The sequence below is a fragment of the Xiphophorus hellerii genome, chromosome 22, assembly GCF_003331165.1.
Source record: "Xiphophorus hellerii strain 12219 chromosome 22, Xiphophorus_hellerii-4.1, whole genome shotgun sequence".
Taxonomy (NCBI): Eukaryota; Metazoa; Chordata; class Actinopteri; order Cyprinodontiformes; family Poeciliidae; genus Xiphophorus; species Xiphophorus hellerii.
Window position 1 is genome coordinate 19,909,390 of NC_045693.1, and position 19,074 is coordinate 19,928,463.

At 37.9% G+C, this 19,074-nt stretch overlaps 2 protein-coding genes across 2 annotated transcripts in view; both read right to left on the minus strand.

The window, feature by feature from the left end:
• Positions 1–10,699, minus strand: part of bicc1a (BicC family RNA binding protein 1a) — a 69,892-nt gene extending 59,193 nt beyond the window's left edge. Inside the window, exon 1 of the mRNA XM_032553674.1 lies at positions 10,154–10,699. Coding sequence (XP_032409565.1) covers positions 10,154–10,352 — 199 coding nt within the window. The 5' untranslated portion in view covers positions 10,353–10,699. The remainder of the gene's footprint in view (positions 1–10,153) is intronic.
• A 3,167-nt stretch (positions 10,700–13,866) lies between these two features.
• On the minus strand, positions 13,867–18,055 carry LOC116713814 (ubiquitin-conjugating enzyme E2 D2-like). Its single transcript, XM_032554087.1, has 7 exons — positions 17,862–18,055; positions 17,261–17,324; positions 17,063–17,094; positions 16,757–16,834; positions 16,500–16,605; positions 14,269–14,362; positions 13,867–14,192 (listed from the first exon to the last, which is right to left on the minus strand). Exons 1-7 carry the CDS (start codon positions 17,883–17,885, stop codon positions 14,147–14,149), a joined length of 444 nt encoding a protein of 147 aa, XP_032409978.1. The 5' UTR covers positions 17,886–18,055; the 3' UTR covers positions 13,867–14,146.
• Positions 18,056–19,074: the final 1,019 nt, after the last annotated feature.

Genomic DNA, 19,074 nt, shown 5'->3' on the forward strand with positions numbered 1-19,074 from the left:
CTGCCACAAATGACTAGTTTAGTATGGCCACCGATGACAGTGGATAAACAACTTTCCTGTAACAGTAAGTTGTTTCTCTGCCATTAACACACTGAGCAGCACATACACAAGGTTGATTGGCAGTGCAGAGACCCTCGTCCTTGCTCTGATTGGTTGTTTTTGACCAGGAGTGGTGCATTTCTTCAGATGGCAATAGTAGCTCAGGGAGGAAGTGGAGGAGATTGATCTTGTCATCGATTATCTGACTCATATACTGTCACATTTTGAACATGTATGTAAAAAACTTTTTAAATGAAAGTTATATCCCCCAGCTTTAAGGTATAAAGCAAGGGTATTTAAGTATTGTCATTACAATCTACTGAAAAGTCAATGTTTGTCATGCAAAGATATTTAAAACATTTGATTTGCAATCAATCCTACTGCCTATGTTATGTATCCAACATCAATTGACTGCAGTGAGTGTAATTTAGACATACAGTATGTTGTCACTTTACCATCATGATGTTTACATTGGTGTCTTTGAGAACTCCCCAGGTGTATTTGGCATTAACCTGTTTACAGTGTTCACAACTCTTGAAGTATTATCTTACATCTTGCCCTATGACACCTAGAAACCGATGGGCCAACACTGTGTGAACTGTGTTGTTTAATCTCAGTATAAATCCAGCTGTTCTGTGAAGGCCATAGAAGTTCGTTAGAAAACACGAATGAACAGCAAAATGAGGAACAAGAAACACAACAGACAAGTCAATGAAAAATAAAAAAAAGCAGGGTTAGGATTCACTCCTGTCCGTCGGCCCCAGGGCAGCAGCGGTGACAGCTTAGCTTGCCACCATCAGTGAGTGAATGTGTGCATGAATGGATAAATGAAGTGTGAAGCAGTTTGGAGTCCTCTGGACTAGATAAATCACTACACAAGTACAGCACATTTACCATGAAACAATTTGTCAAGCTTTGAATATTTCACAAAGCACAGTTCAATCCATCAGCTGAATGGATTGAACTGTCCTACTAAGCTGACACGTCAACCACAGGGAGCATTAATTATACAGGTAGACCATTGCAGCTGCGGCAACCATGACTCAGGTGGAGCAATCTTTGACAGGGCAAATATTAGTCATGCCCACTACAAAGTTTGGCCTTTATGGAGGAGTAGTAAGAAGAAAGCAAATCAAGCCATAGGGGAACCCACACATGTGAGAAGAAGGTGCTCTGGTCAGATGACCTGAAACAAAACCCTTTGAGCTACATGTCAAACACTATATGCTGTGGAAAACTAACAATACATGTCTCCCTTAATACGTCATCGCCAGAGTGAAACATGGTGGCATCAGCATTATGTTGTGGAGATGCAATTCTTCAGCAGGGTCGGAGAAACTGGCTAGTGTTAATGGAAAGTTGGGGCTAAATACAGGCTGAGGAGGAGGTTCTTCTTTTAGCAGGACAATTACCATAAACCTAATGGACGGCCAGAGCAACAATGTTGTGGTTTAAATCAAAAGATGTTCACAATAAGGTGGTAGAATATATCACAATATATTGTGTATGCAATATTCATATCGAAAAGGACTGTTTGGAGAGCAACAGGTGTTCAATAATGTATTTCAAGTATAATGAACTTGTAATTTACATGCTAATGTAATATTCAGCCAGTTTGTCACGGCATAAGATGCTCAAACTAATGTAATTCCCCAAAATTCTAAAGGTTACAGCGAGATACAAGCAAAGGTGAAAAAATAGGCCTACTTGGTAGCTGATATGCTAATAACAGTATTTACCATTACTATATTAATTGCAAGATTTTCTATTGTGCAGCCCTAATGGAATGACCCAGTCAAAGCGTGGACCCTTCTTAAAAATCCTTTGACATTTCCATTCCACTTGACAATTGTGCAATACTTTATCACAAAATCTCAACAGAATACATTAAAGTGTGTTTGTGTGACATCACAAGCCCGTCTAGACAAATAGCATAATTGTATACCCAGTAATTTTGGTAAACACTCAACAACCCTAAAAAAGTGGATACAGCCCAGCCCTACTTCAGTGGTCAGACTGAAAAAAAGCATCACTTAGCCCCACTGTTTCACCACTTGTGAACCAATAAATTGTTATTGCAACAATTTACTAATATTACGCCTGTCTCATGGCTCCATAAACTAAACAACAGTCAGAAAGCACAAGTTACTGCAACTATTTGGCTATGACAAATATAGTTTACATAAATTATATTTACAGCTATTGATAAAATTGCAAAAAAAATCGTTGCACTCTTATAAAAAAAACAACAACAACCTTGCTGTCCCTCTAACCTATAATAGATGGTGGTTCAGAGAGGGGAAAGCAAATTAGGTAAATGAGGAAAATGATTCACTTAGCCTAATTGTAGGTTGTTGCCACTGTTTCGCAGAAAACATGTTGTTACGATGTGTACACGCAGTCCCACCAGGAGTCTGAGCTTAATCACAAACACCACAGAACTATCATTATTAGTCTGAGTGACAAAAACCTGTCCACAGAGAGGTTTAAAAAGTTATGTGCTGTATTTAAAAAAAAAAAAAATCATGATTATTTGGAGAAAAAACGCTGTTTCTTTCCAAAACTATGTTTTAAGCTTTTCAGGATGAATGTAAAAAAACCCAAAAAAAACACACACACACACACACACATGCCCTCAAGCAGCATCTTTCAAGCTTTCGTGTCTCTGTGAACGTCTCCAAGGTATTAAAAGGGGAGTTCTTATAAAGCATGCCAAGAGTACAACTGTAAACCCAGAGACCATTCAGGGTGAGATTTTGTTGTCACTTCACCCTCTACTTACTGATCTAAAGCCCTGGAAACCCAAGTCGCTGCCAGTGATGCAAATGCTAAACTTGTAGTTGCTGAGCAGCTAATAATTTCCATGTTTTTCTGATGTAAACCATGCAAAGAGAGGGAGGCCATGCACAATATCTGATCCAAACATCAGTTTAAGCGAATAGATTAGGGTTTATTACTGGGAGTTATTTCACTTACGTCCCTATTATTTACCAGAATTCACACTATTCAATGATACTCAACTCTAGTTCTGTACTTTTATGTGCCAGTTTTTGCATATTCTAGCCATTAGACAAGGGTCAGAATGAGCAGAATGAGACTGTCATGTTGTAGTAGCATTTAGTAAAAAATGGTTTGGGCATGAAGCTTGGGACTTGTCACCTAGTTTTAAAACAGCATTAACTTAAATATGAGTGATTGGTGGTGTGCCTTTAGTTTCCATTCCATGACTGTCTATGTTTTACAAGAAAAAATTATATTTCCAATTGCAAACATTGGAAAATGTTAATAGTCTTGAATCAGGAGTGTGCAGCAACAGGTGGGGGAGGGGCAGCACTTCATAACTCTTCTCTACAAATAGCTGGTCAAAAATCTAATTAAAATAAAGGCATCTAATTCACAACTCCTTCAGCTTCCAACTTGAAAAACAACATTGGGGGCTTGCTATCTAAAATAATTACCAGTTCAAGCATATATATATATATATATATATATATATTATAATTAAAACAAGATTATAATGAAAACATAAACAAAACATGCAACTGTTATGGTACATTTTACCATCAATTGTGGTAAAAATGGATAGACATACATTTTCAAATTGCTGGTGTTCTGCTAGACACCCTCGTTAGGAGATCGATCTATGCCGTCCCTACTACCAGTACATACCCATATACTCAAAAATATATGGGTAAGAATATCAAATAATTTCTCTTTGCATGTGGATGTTTTTGATTAATTGCAGAGATTTTAAAAAATTAATTAATAAAAATCTTACAATAATTTATTTGTGTATAACACTGAGCACCCTGTTTCCATTAATTGTGCTCCTGATCATTGTTTGGGCCAGCTGACTCACTTGTGAAATATGTGAGAGATTGACCCCTGAGTAAACCGCGTTGCAATTCAGCAGGCTGTGAGTAGCATGGGGAAAATCACTTTAAACTCATCAATTGTCAAAGCAGGTACAAAAATAAAAACGCAGTAAGTGGATAAGGGGTAAAATTACTCCTGGTGGAAACACCGCATTACACGTGGAATAGATTCGCTTTGGACTGTACTGTAAGCACACAGAATACACAGCAGTTTTATTCTGCAGAGGAACATTTTTTACTGAGCTTAAGGCCCACATTTCCTTTTTTATAGACATAGCTTAAGAACAGAAAGTAAGGCTAATACTCTCTACAATTCTACATAATGTAAAAATATTAATATGTCAAAAGGGAATTTCAAGATTACATTTGCAGTTATGCACATTAAAACACCCACAATACACAGAACAACTGCGAAGGCTTCAGAGATTATTGGAGATGGAGACGATGTTGAGAAGAAACTTTGACTGCAATATCAGAGTGTGCAGTGTTGCAAACACAAATGGCTGCTTGGCTGTAATATTTCAAGACCACGCAAAAACACTGCACACCAACAATACATTGGGTCTCTTAATTGGAGCTGGCATAATATCCATGATGCACCTGGCTTAGATCTATTCAACAAAGTTGCAAAAACCTTGATGGTTGGGGAAAACAAAAAGAAAAGGTTGAAAATGTTGGTGAATTGAAATAATATTGAAAATTTTAAGTTTTTTGACCCTAATTTATACCGATGATAAATTACAAACAGGTAGACTATTATTCCTAATTATGTGACTTCTGAAGACAGTTATACTAGATTTATTTAGGGGCAGCAGATTAAACCAGCAGACCTTTGAGAATGTTAGGTATCCTTAAAACCATGTATTCTACTTCTTCTTCTTTTTCTTCTTCTTACAATTATGCACTAATTTGAGTCAATCCCACACAATGCATATAACTGAATCTAATTATAATTACAGACATCTAGTTAAATTATCATCTATTTAAAATTTGTCTGAAACTTTCTTTTTTGTAATTATTGACTAACATTGTGGCAGAAGTTTTCAATGCCCCATTGTTTAAGACTGCACAGTTTCACCATTCACAGTAGCATTTGCAATATTTTGCAATTCCAGACCAGATGGTCAGCGTGGCTTAAAAAAACACACACACACACACACAAAAAACAAACTTCTGCAGACAGACTACCTGGATGCAGCCAACAATTTGAATTATTGTTGTGTGGGAAGTGATTACAGCATGATGCCCTTTGGTTCGTTCCCCAAGGTCAAGTCGCAGTTAATTTTCCGGGAAAGACAAAGGAGCGAGATCGTTACAGTCGATATAACAGTGGATATAAAAATATACTGGGGTTCTCATAAAATGGTTTCATTATGGTCCAAACGCTGGCCTTACCACATTCAAATATATAATGCTATCCAATCAAAGCACAAGCAGATGTTACAGAGCTGTAATTTAAATAGATGAGGCTGAGGGAATCATTTGTTACGATCGAAATTGACTTGCACAAGGCTAAAAGTAAGAGTGTCTTGATTCTGTACTTTTTTGCAGTTACTAATCGCCGTTTGTAAAACAGTTCTACTGCGCACTCTGTACTGACTTGTCACCATAGTATACATACATAAAATATTTTGTTAACAGCTGCAGGGGGCAAAGGTCAAAAGTTAAAGCAGTTTCAAGGGTGAGAAAGTCTGAAGCTCCGACCCACCAGACAGATCAGCGACTGAAGCACAGCAGACATTTCCACTCCGCATCCAAACTGCAAAGTCAACAAGAGCCGTTTCAGCCATGACGTAATAAGGACAAGATCGGGAAACGAGATGTTAGCAGGAAAACAAAAACAAAAAAACTGACAGGCTAAACTGAAAAACTGTTGAGATTCACCCGAACAGCTCCATCATGTCACATACACAGATGCAGAACAGCACAAACAGAAATGTTTGGGTAAGCTTGCGTGACGTGGCGCATGGTATGTCCGGAGGACTCCGACTCGGGGCCGGCCCCTGCTTAAGTTGTTTTCCTGGAAGAGTTCGAGATGACATGGAGCTTTGAGGAATGTACGGAGCAGCGAGGCAGCCACCAGGACATTCTCGAGAGGAGCCACATGTGTGCATGCACACATCTGTCTGTGTTCAGAATAAGACCAGCTGCTTTCCAAAATATTATATTAGAACACCATAAAATTTACTGATGGCCTCCTAAAACCCCACAACACATAATGCACTTTAAACTAAGTGCAACGTTGAAACACTTGAAATGTTCCAAATTTTCTATTCTGCAAACTTCTGACACAGAAAGCAGCTTCAAAGCAGTTCGCAGCAACTGTGTTCCTCTGATACTGATAGTGATTTCAGCTCCACCAAACCAATGCGTCAACATGACGCACCCTTGTTTTGAAATTAAAGACAAAATGATCTCAGCCTTTCTTGTAAGATATCTGTTTATTGTCACACAAGAATTGTTAAAGAGACACAGACAGAGGGAGAGGCTTATTACTAAACATGAATGGGTCAGTCATCAGCATTGAGACATAGACTATACAGGGAACTGCATCCGTTCCCTATAGAGCAGTGGTCCCCAACCACCGGACCGGTATCGGTCCGCGGACCAATTGGTACCGGGCCGCGCAAGAAATAATGAACTACTTCCGGATCTTTTATTATGAAAATCCTAAACTGGATTTTACCGGTTACGTCTTGGGCGTCAAAATTGAGCCAACTTGCAGCAGAATGAGTAACAAAACAACATCGGAGTACTGTGAACCCTCCCTATTTCGCGGTTCACCTTTCACGGTCTCGCTGCTTCACGGATTTCCACCTGCATTGTGTTCTGCATTCTGATTGGCTAAACAGTTTCTCCGCTTCTTCTCTACCTGTGTGTCAACAACGTTGCGGTTTAATATGTACACGTACGTAAAACAGCTTGCCATATTTAACATAATCGATGGTGGCATGTCGGTTTATAAGAATCTTTTTGCCCAGAAGAAAAAAGAGCGACAACAACTACCGATAACTATGTTCTTCTCTCGAAAAAACACACCTGCACCGCGGGCTTTAGAAGAAGAAAAAAAACCCGCTACAGAGCGGAGTCAGGATGCAGCGGCTCGGTCAGAAGAGCAGTGAAATACACGTGAATCACTATTTGTGCTACTGTACTTTGTTTTGTTTTTTTTCATAATCATTTTTTATTTTCTCCCCTTCTAATCCAATAACTCAGGTCGCGGTGGGGCGGCGCTGATCTCCGCAATTCGGGCACGGGAATCTGCTTTCAGTTCATATTAAAATTATTATTTTACAGTACAGTAGTTATTTGTAAAAAAAAAGTTTATACAGTACTTTTTATTTGTTAAACAAATGTTTGGGCCTGTAAAAAAGGTTTTGTTCTTTGGTTTCAATGTATTATAGAATATTTCATTGTATAATAATTGTAAAAAAAATAAAGGTTCCTACTTTGCGGATTTCGCCGATCGCGGGTTATTTTTGGAACGTAACCCCCGTGGAAATCGAGGGGGTTAGCCCCCTCCCCCCCCGGACTCGATACGACGCGCACCCCCCACACCCCTGGTCCGCAGCAAAATTGCGAAGGGCTGACCGGTCCGTGCGACTAAAAAGGTTGGGGACCACTGCTATAGAGTCAATAGAGGGGTACATGGCTATGCCCCTCCCTCACCTGTAAATGCCCACTGCCACTCAACTGCTTGACAGATGGCTACTACACTTAAAAAAAAACTATAAATAGTGTCTTTAGCAAAAAACAAGAATAAATATGTTGTGTTAACTAGTATAAACATGATGGCAGCATCTTGCTATTACCGATATGAATGTTATTTTAAGGGAAGCACTAGAAAGTAGGGATGCATAATATTGGATTTTTTGGTCAATATCCAATATGTCGATATACTAAAACTCATTTGGCCGATAACTGATACCAATACTAGTATTTTCCCAAAGCTTGTATAATCAACTGCTGGTGAGGTTGTTTTTTTTTCGCGATTAACCGCTCTCTCGCTTTCCCTTTTGGCCACCATGAACTCATCATAATGGTGATTCTTGAGATGGTTAATTACGTTCGAAGTCGTAGGACTTCGCTGTCGCTCCTCCTCGCATCACTGATGCTGAGCAGTCACCACAAATAGTAGTTTTGCTATCAGTTTCCTACACTTTAAAAACCTCCCACACGGCTGACGTTTTCACTTGGTCCTGCTCTCCTGCCGTGATCACAACAGGTACGTGCGCGTGACGTTATGCTGTGCTGCAAGCATCATTGTCACTGGTTTGCCATATAAAAACAGCACCTTTTATATCGGTGAGTTATTTTGACAAAATGGTCGATGTCCAATGTTAAATTTTACAGCTAAAATCGGCTGATACCAATATCATGCCAATAATATCATGCATCCCTACTAGAAAGCCATGCATGTTATGTAGATTGACTGGTAGCATGACTGATGGCCTCCTAAAATCCCAATAGCATGATATTAGCTGGTAATTAACCAGCTAATATCATGCTATTAGATTACTCTGTAGCAGATTGACAAAAAAGTATATTTAGCAAAGTGTACTTTTACCTTGAGAACTACTACTTCTAAATTTAGCTGGCATTTATTCTGTTTTTTTAATATGACATAGATAATTATGGCTGTATGCAGTACTAAATCCTAAACCTGCAATATTATGTCTGAATATTTCAATGATGGAACTGATTGTGATTAACCCAGGCGTTACTCACATTGTCTTTTTACATCAACACACTGTCTCTACTACTGTCCTCGGGCTTTAGCATCTTAGTCAGCACAATCTACATGAGAAGTGAGTCTTAAAGACAATGGCGGTCAGTCCATGTGGTCAGTTTATAAGGAAGCAGAGTTTGAATACATGACCTCTGAAGTGTTACAGCCTACAATATGTTGCCTTTAAGTCATCTATGCAATACAGTTTATCACTTATTGTGAGAAATTTCTTGTCATAATAAGTATTTTGATTTATCATCACAATAATTTCCAATTGATGATGTTTAAAAAAAAAAACAACTAATCTGTCCATATTGTCAAGATTATAATTTGTACTGTTTACTCCACTGTTTGTTCAATGAGAGTAAGTGTAAATAAATATCAATAAATTTAAAAATATGATTAAATACAGTTACAGTGTGAAGTCTGGTGATACAAGTCACACTTTTTATGTTACTGGTGTCCTAATGAAGCATATTACAAATAAATATGTTTCTCATATTGTGGTATTTGTGTTTGTGGGGCTATGACAGTTGAGCCATTCAAGTCACAGCCACCTCAGAAAAAATAGTTCTTATCAGTGCATTTATCATTATCACAATAGTACCACAAAATATTGTGTTAAAACTTTAAGTCCATATCGCTCACCAATACTGTGCATTGCAATATTACATACAGTATGGTGATGCCGCAACATATGATTATGACAGTGCAGAAATGAGGGTGATTGCTGCTTTTGCCTTAAATATGTCATTGAAATCATGTTGTGGATTTAGATTTTAACATAAATGCCAAGTTTGTACTCAAGGTTATAATACAGTGGCATTCTAAAACTAACCCACTCCTAGTTCTAAGAGAAGCTTACATTATTCCTGGCAGCTCAGCAGGAATCAGTTATGTTTTAAGCAACCATGATGAACACTGGCAATAAAGAAAGGCTAAAACATGAAAACCTTGAGTTCAGCCAAGCCTGTTTCATCAGCTGTACGCATAAGCAAACTCTTCTGCTGGGAAGCAAGTAAACTGAATGTTCAGGTCAATTTCAGTTTAGTCTACAGACACACATCAAACAGCAAACAGGAACTTGTGTGGCGACACCTTGTGGTCAGAGAACGTAAGTTCGGCTACAACTTTCATGACAAACAGGGAAACTCTTTTTTAACTTCTTTAAATTTAGGGCCTCATCCACCGACAAATTGCAAAATAAATCTATAATTTTATTTCCTTTTCAGCTACTTTATGTATTGGTGTTAAAGTCACAAAGCAATAATTGGAAACATTAATTGCCTTGCCTTAATTGCTTTGATTGATTATTCCAAATAACGCACACGAAACTTAATTTTGTGCCAACATGGTATCAAGAAAAACCAACATGTCCGCCACTACAACCATACTTGCCTATCAATTAAGTATCTGAAAGAGTCGGGTAGTTGCTACTTTGTTACAAATATTTAACATCGAAATTAGGACATATTTACTTCACTGGAGTTTTTTGTTTTTATTCATTTACCTAACAACATGATTTCCAGCTTCTTACGGTCCACACGGAACCTCTCCTCGGTCCACTCCGGGTCTGGTAGCGGATGGGGCCCGCTGAGGTCCTCCTCTGATCCGGGGAGAGGGGAGTCGGTGCTGCGCTCGCTGTTTGAGCCCTGGTCCGACTGCTGCTGCTGCAAGTATCCGCTCAGAGTGTCGCACTGGGCAGCCATGGCGCCGCACGGTAACTTTCTCCAGGGGCCACAGCGATTTGACTTTTAAAGCTAGAGTTAAATAAATAAAAAAGACAATAATAAAATAAAAAAATAAAAAAACAGACGTCTGTTAACTTAGAAAAAATCCGTCACTTCGAGGCGTCGTGCGTGCTCATTGTAGGGCAGTCGAAGTTTTTATTATTAATATTATTATTTAGAATTTTTCCTCCGCGGTTACTTCAAGCCCAGTCGTTTTCCCCCCATTGGACAGACTCCTAAAAGTAAGCAGCAGCAGCAGCACCTCAGAGATCCGCTCGCTGTTGTTCGTCTGTCTGCAGAGTTAACGGAGCCTCTACCAGCACACATACCAAGCAGCTCCTCGGGAAAGTTTCACGTGTCAGACTCCTCCCAGAAAGTTTTAGAACATCACCCCCTCCCCACCTCACGGGTTCCTGCGACGATTTCTAAATTTTCACTGGTTCCGAGAAAGGTTCTGGATTTCATTTGTTGTTTCTGGTTGAGCAACTTCATGCATCACTTGAAAGAAGAGGCTACAGCCATTTTTACACCTTAAAACATGTGCATTCAAAAGTTTTTAAAGTATTAAAAGAAAACGCGAGGCCGTCTTTGAATCCTGGAGGGAACCAATGCATGAACGGAACCAAAGAGAAATTTAGAGCAGGCCATCTTTGAAATTAGATGCTACATGTCACTGGCCACTTTATTAGGAACACCCTACGTGTACTAGAGTCTGCCCGAGTGAGTCCTATGCAGTTTCTACTGATGCGCTGCTGACCTCCTTTTCCACCACCTTCCAAGCTACTCTATTGGACTGAGATCTGGTGACCAGAAGAAGGGTATCAGTGTCCAATGAACTCCTCGTCATGTTCAAGGATGCAGTTTGAGAGGATTTCAGTTTAGACTACATTTCCTGCAGAACACAGCCATCAGAAGACCGGTATGTGATCATAAAGGGGGAGATGTATGCAATACTTAAGGTGGAAGTGGTGTTTCAACAGTGTACAGTTGGTTGGAAAGAACCCAAACTGTGCCAAGAAAATATCCCCCATGGCATTACACTACCACCGCTGTTAATAAAAGCAGGATGAATCCATTATTTCATGTTGTTAACACAAAATCCTGACCCTGAATATTGGTGCTCAAATTGAGACTCATTAGACTCAATTTTGCCAGTTCTGGTGAACTTGTGTAAATTTTGGTTCTAGATTTATTTTTCTTAGCCAACATGAATATTATGGTCTGCTGCTGTTTCCCCATCTACTTCAACATGTTGCACATTCAAGAGATGGTATTCTGCATACCCTGCTCATAAGGTGGCTATTTTAGCTCTTGTTGCTTTTCTCTATTGTCCATTCTGGCTAATCTCCTCAATCATCAATAAGGAAATTCATCCACACAACTAGATGTTTTCCTGGACCACTCAGTAAACCAAAGAGATGGCTGTGCGTTAAGTCCCAGTACATTGGCAATTTATACAATATTCTAACTACCCCATCTGGCAACAATGACCACATCACATTCAAAAGTCACTTACACGACCATTTTCACCACATCTACTTGTCTAAATTCACTGCGTGAGTTGCTGCCCTGTGCATGGCTGATTTGCCATCTGCTTTAACAAGCAACTTAACAGATGTGCCTAATAAAGTAGCCAGTGGGTGTACATAAAGTGTGATTCTGACTCAGCAGGCAAGTAAGTTTTTGTGACCAATAATGACAGCCATAATCTGATTGCTAGACTTTTTCTTATTCCAGTTAGCATGCTGCCAATAAATCACACGCCATTTGTTGCTACCAGCAAGTTTCTTCCAGATATTTTACCTGTCCCTCTAGGAGTGCTAAAACTTATTTTTTAAATTGGTTGGCTTTTAGTTACACTACATCCACTTTCGAGAAGATTGATGTCAGGCTATCCTGAACTAAAAGCACTTTAATATTGTGGATCATTTCCCTTCTTGTCCACCCAATCTGTACACCCGTTTCAACAATTTACTTGTTGATTTGATTTTAAGAATTTGAAGGTAGTCCTACTTCCTTATTGTACAGTACCCCTTGCAGCAAAAAGGATCATTACCATGATGCTACCAGCACTGAACATTATTACAATGTTCTTAGGTTTGAGTCTCATCATGGTCCTTTTAACATACCTTTTGCTGTTCCAACATTAAACTTTTTTCCAGAAGGTCCACAGTCCAAAAACATGACTGATGGGTTGATTGGTCTGTCTAAACTCTTCTTAAGTGGGAGTGTGTGCCTGAAAGATTGTTTATCCTGTCTGTGTTGCCCCGCGATGGACTGGGCATCTGTCCATTGCAGGATCTCCTAAGTCAACGCCTCTTGCCCGTTGATTGCTGGGGATGGGCACCAGCACCCATCATGACCCCACTAGGGGCGTGTAAGAGAATGAATGGATGGATAATAATGGGGCGGTATGTAGTATTGACCTGTGTAGATTAGAGAAAATTCATTGCAAATTTAAGCTTGTGCACCCAATTGTTCGAAATATATAAATACTCTATATAACCACTGAACTTGTCTGTTGCAACATGTGTATTGCATCATAATTACTGCACCATATAAAATAAAATGAACAATTTAAATAATGAATGCTCAATTACATAGCAAAAAAATCTTCTGCCATAATAAATCACCTAAAATGGTTTCCTCCTAGCAAATAACCACAATCTGATCTAGTGAACTAAATTGGCCTGTTAAAGAATGGCTATGAAGCTCAATGCAGACTATATCTGCATCATAAAACCCTCATTTATCTCCATATCCTGCAGGAATTAAATAATAAAAACAGTTAAAACCAGTTCACCTTATGTAAACACTGTAGATTTACTACACAATAGGAACAGCTGCATAGAATAAAGTACAGACTATAAAATGGCATTCTCATCATAAATAATGTCTGCATGTTATATGACTAGAACTCTGAACTATTTTGTTGCAACATAATGTCTTTCCTTGAAATTAAGTTTAATTTATGCTAAAATATAAATGATTTTTTAAGTATAGCAAGATAAAAATTAAATATTTTGCAAACTGCAAAAACTTTAACTGTAAAACATAAAAACAATCAACTGGGAAAGCATGTCTGCATCCCTTCACATAAATAAGCACTAATGAACATTTTAAAAGAATTCTGGGACATCTTCATTAATCTGTATTTGCTAATTGTACAAGAACATTGCGACAGCTGTTGGAGAAGATAATTCAATTTTAATTTATAGAACATCCTTTCTATTTTTATTTCATCACTCCAGCAAAACAGTAATAACCACATTCCACATAATTAGGCATTTGGCAAATAGACCAAAATTAAATAAAACAAATCATGTGGAGGGAACAGATAACGCCTCATTAAAAACGGCTTGGTTAGTATAAAGTGAGGTGTGCCATCTAGTGGTCATGTAAACTATAAAACAGACAATAAAGAGGTTAAATAGTCCTCCTATAACACATTGAATGAGGGTTGCTTTATAAAAAAAAAAAAAAGTAAATGGAATTCATATTCTGCTAAATATCTTTATTTCAAGATAATGAAAAATATAAATACAAATCTGTTCAAAGAAACATACAGTCGCTCCACCGCAACACTTCAAATAAAATATTCAGAATAATAATTCCAATAATGCCAAAATAGTAAAACGGGTAAGTCAAGTAAAACCTCAGTAGAGAAAGTGCATTAAGCATATTAAACACCTCAGTTACAACCAGTGTGGAGAAAGCACTTGAACAGTACTGTCATCTGTTGAGAAGTTCTGGCAGAAGTTGTTGCTTTTCTGTCACATTGCATACCTCTGGGTCCATTCTCTAGCTAGCTTGTTATACCTTAAGAGGACAAATAAAGACATAATTAGAAAGAAGAAAATAGATTTGTCAGATAATTTAATACAAAAATACTTACTTTTGTCTATCTGTCTTGTAGATCTGTGCAATCTCAGGGACGAGCGGATCATCGGGATTTGGGTCACAAAGAAGGGAGCAGATGGACAACAAAACTTTAAAAAAAGAACAAAAATGTGTGTAAAAATAGTGCCTTTTTGTTTGAATTTGCTTTACACTTCCTGCTTAGATCTTTTTAGGAGCTATCTATTGAAAAGAAAACAAATAAGCAAAAAAGGGAGATTTTCTTATCGTATGTATGCTCCATCTTTCTCCTGCTTCTTGTGCACTCCACACAGATATCCAACACGCACTGCCTCATTTTTCTATCTTTCTGACTGTATTTTAGCTAAGAGCTTCTCAAGAGAAAGGAACAACTCCACACCAAGTCTTCAAGGTCGGTTTTCAATCAACACCCTCATTTCATGCCTCTAGACAAACTCTTATTTTTGTTTTAATGGCATAGGAAGACAAAGTGAAACACTTCTGTGTTTGCCTGGTTACCCTGCGGCAAACACAAACTGATCACCACATGTACCACACAACTCTTTTATGGACATGTAGAAAGATTTTGCTGCAGCTCTCACATGTCATGTATAATACACATGTGCGTCTCACGCACAGAGCTGACCCAACCCCAACTCAAACATCACAGCCTAATAACATTCTTATCAGGTTAAAATGCACTTCTAACAAACAAGACATTGCAAGTTTCACCTAATTCCTAATTGATTTGGCTAATAATTGCCAGACTCTGGAAACTCTGAAAAATGGTCCTGATGCACTTGAACATCTCTGAACGTGCACTATTCAGAATAAGACATTAAAAGCAACACAAATATCTCTAAGACATTACATTGACATCCCACAAAATCTCTTTAATTCCCTCACATTTAGACCAAAATGGCATACATTTGGTAATACACCATTATACATGGAAAGCTATAGCAGTTTAAACCACAGTGTACCAATTTATTTAGGTGCTGTTCATTTCATCCGTTTGAATCTTTTAAGCTGTTGCCACTTGCATCCCACCTTTTTGGATTCACTGTCAGTCATGCAACCAATTCATATTACAAGAAAATGTGCTTATATGGCTAATTACTATATTATATTTAACAAAAAGCACCAGGTCACTTAGAATGACCTGTTCGATCATAAGTATCTTAATCTGGCATAAGTGTCAACGAGCCCACACTTGTGTCAGAACAAAAAGAAATAAAATAAACTGGAATTAGCATGTGAGAAAGATGAGACTTGAGCATTTTCATGGTGAATCGTCTCCATAATTTATGAAAATAGTTAAATACAAGGAGAGATGCAAGGATATGCCAGACTACATCTGTATAAAATTGGTAATTACTGGTCCCAAAATAGAAGCAAAAGGGATAAAATGAAGGTGCAAATTAAACCGGAGCCATTTATTTCACACTGTGTCGAATTATCTTGGAATGAGTTGTGGTGATAAATTGCCACAAAAGCTGAAATCTCACATATACCTGAAAATTTATATGACAGTCTATTTCCATTGATTTTGATTCTGATCCCGTTTTGGGCCAGGCTGTGACCTTGAACAAACCAAAATGACTCAGCAAGAAGGACATAAGGAATATATGTACCCTTTTTTCAAATGTTTTGTGAAATCTATTCCAAATATGATAACAGTGACAATAAAAAGACTCAAACACTTCATACTGCTCTAACAATAACATTTCGCAACTTGAAAAAGGGTACTTCCCTTCAATGCTTAAATTAAGCAGCACAACTATGCCACTAAAGACTATATTAAATTATATTTTTAAATGTAAATGCTGCTTTTATTGATAACGTAATGGAAATAATGAGAAAAAAAAAAAATCAGACTGTTTCTCCAGCTATTCAATTATTCAGTCAGTTTTGAGGTAAGCCAACAGTTTAATATGATAACACAATTACTAATTTTTCCATTTTTTCCCCAAGGCAAAGCTAGATAATACAATAAATGCCCACCCCTACATACCATATAATAAATATAAAAGGAAAGAACAACGGTAACAAGTAAATGACAGAAAATTACTTTAAATCATCAGTTGTCAAAGTAGCTACACAATGTCTACATGTCTTGTACAAACTGAGACAGGATCAGTATGAAACGTGCCTAATTTTTGTCCTTCAACCAATTTACATTTAAAATTGTATTGTTGTGTATCATTTTGACCCACATCTGTTGCAGTGAAGTCTGTAATGAATTGGCAAAATACGAAGGTTAGTTACCTTTTGAAATCGTAAGAGCAGGGGACCACTGAGACCTCAAGATGTCAAGGCAAATGCTGCCATTGCTGTTTATGTTTGGGTGATAGATTTTTGTAGTAAAGGCGACCTATGGAGGAAAACAAAGCCCAAAAAAAGAAAAAGCTCTTTTTTACAACATGGTTGAAGTCCAGCTATACGAGACGGTAGTTGATGTTTTTATGTAGCAAGTTAATATCTGACAACAAAAATAATGGTTTAAAATACATTTCTATTCTTACCTTTGGTGGTTTAAAGGGATAGTCAGTGGGAAAATGGACAGAAAGGAAAAAAACTCCTCCGTGATAAGGGCTGTCATTCTGAAACACAAGAGCAGATTATTGCCAAAGCATGTCCAATATTTGTGGCTCAACAGCGTCATGGGCTTCAGTGAATAACATTATGGTAGAGTATGCTAGTCTGTGTTCTCCATACACAACAGAAAGAGCTGTAAAGTCAACATAAAACACTATTGTCTAAAGATCTAGAAGCAATTTGGTTTTTAAAAATGCTGCAAGCAAATCCAGAATCCAACAGAAACAGCTTACCGGTCCTGTGATGGTGGCTTGCCAGTGAAACACTTAAGGAAGCAACGATAAACAAACATCAGGTTACGCGATTAACACACATAACATCTGAGTCACAACTCAGTCTCAAAGATACAGCACTAATTCAAGGATTAAAAACATGGAGAAAAGAACAGATGGTTTCTAAAGATGTTAACAGATGCAGATCCTCACACTTACTGTCTTCTCCTACAGGTCCAGCAGAACATGAAGCTGGAGGGTCTCTCTGCAAGTCATTTAGCTCCTGAAAAGAAAACAAAAGCTTTACTATTTTGCACACCTTAACAATATCAATGCTTACACACATTTACTTTCACTTAAGTGTCAACTAGTGTTAGCAAACAAGCATACAAGAAACTATACTACGGTATAAAAAAAAACAACCCAAAATGTGTTGCCATTAATGCTTTCATAATGCCGCTTGCTGATAGCATAATAAGCTTCTGCGTACAACCATCACATGTACAAATGTGAGCCTTTTTACAAGTCCAATAAATGGCTTGTGTCCTCATGTCGGTCCACCACGCTCCGCAATTCAGCGACATCAGCAGGAAATACGATTTTTTTTTAAAGACACAAATTAATCAAAAGTTCGATTGACTCAAAAGCTGATTGCTGAAGCAGCCTGCTAACTGTACAAAATCGATAAAATGAGAGTTACAACAAACAGCCACCAGAAACGGCTAACAAACAGATGGCTAACATTACAAAGGCGTTTCCGCCGCATAGCTTCATCCTGTCGGGCACATTAAACAAATTAAGAAAAGACGACTGTTCTCACCTTCTGTATTCTCTTCAAAGCCATGCTAAGTCTTTGTGAGTGGGTTATGAGAAGCTACGGTCTAAACTCTGACAGCTGTCACCCACGACAAGGCTCACTTTATGCCGACTCGTTGCTTGTTTTGAAAAACTGATTAGTTCTTTTGTTTCCGCGTTTTTGTTCGACGACGAAGAATGGGCAGCTGGATTGTGGGAAATGGAGTCTTTGACCCAGTTTTTTGTAAAAAACGCAACAGCCCGCTTCAATAATCGTCGCCAAAATTATCGTTAAGACGAACTACTGAAAGCTTAGGAAAACGCAGTATTGCTATAGTACTCTCAACAATATTTAATTAAAACCTTATTTGGGAAAATGCACATTGCTTCCACTCTACTAAAGCAAAAATACATCTTTTCAGTTCCTCAAAATAGAACAAAAAATTCTATTTTGCTCAGTTCCAATTCAAAAATAGTTCGTTATTACCAAAGAAAATTAAAGGTACCAAGTACAAGTCTAGGCTGTTAAAGTATGCCTTAAATAAAAGGTTGTTTGGATTAGTATTTGCTTGTAACTGCTATGAAATAACAAATGGCTGTGCATACAGTTGCAAATGTGCACATCATTATATTGTTTTTCAGAAAACAATATTATCAAAAATTAATGTAACATACGGTGAAATGGCGCAGACTATACAACAATATAAACATGCCATTTGTAAGATAAACAAATAAAAATAAAGACAAAACTCAAGGCAGGGCAGAAATGGACCAAAAATGAATGTGTTTTGATGAAAAGAATAGAGTTTGAGTGTTTTTTTCCCACTCATCAGCAGTTGGCTCATCACGTGTTTAACTTGACACTCAACTCAAACAGGGTTTTGACTCCAGGCCTTTTCAGCTGACTGCCTCCTGAAGACCCAATGAATGCAGTGCATTTATGTCTTTATCAAGCAGATTAAATATTTATTTTGGCTGCAAGCCACTGAGAGATACGACGTATAAGCTGATGCCAGCACTCTTCAACTAACTGGAAGCAAGAATTAAGATGTAAGCAAAAACCGTATGGCAACATCTTAAAAGGCTTTGTTATGACCAAATGATCTGCAGGAAAAACTAAAGAAGGATTTAGCTTAACAGTCTGTAAGCAGAACTGTGACTATAATAATACTACTACTAATATTAATGGAGGAAGTGGGTTGCGGTCTAAGAGAGAAATTCAAATGATTGACTTTTGA

Bases quoted from the DNA above. Each gene is read 5' to 3' on its own strand.
- LOC116713814 (XM_032554087.1), bottom strand. From the start codon at position 17,885: ATGGCTTTGAAGAGAATACAGAAG. The intron at 14,363-16,499 runs GTAACTAACCTT...CTTTTTTTAAAG, and splicing joins TGCTCTTACGATTTCAAAAG to TTTTGTTGTCCATCTGCTCC. The intron at 14,193-14,268 runs GTAAGTATTTTT...TGTCCTCTTAAG, and splicing joins TACAAGACAGATAGACAAAA to GTATAACAAGCTAGCTAGAG.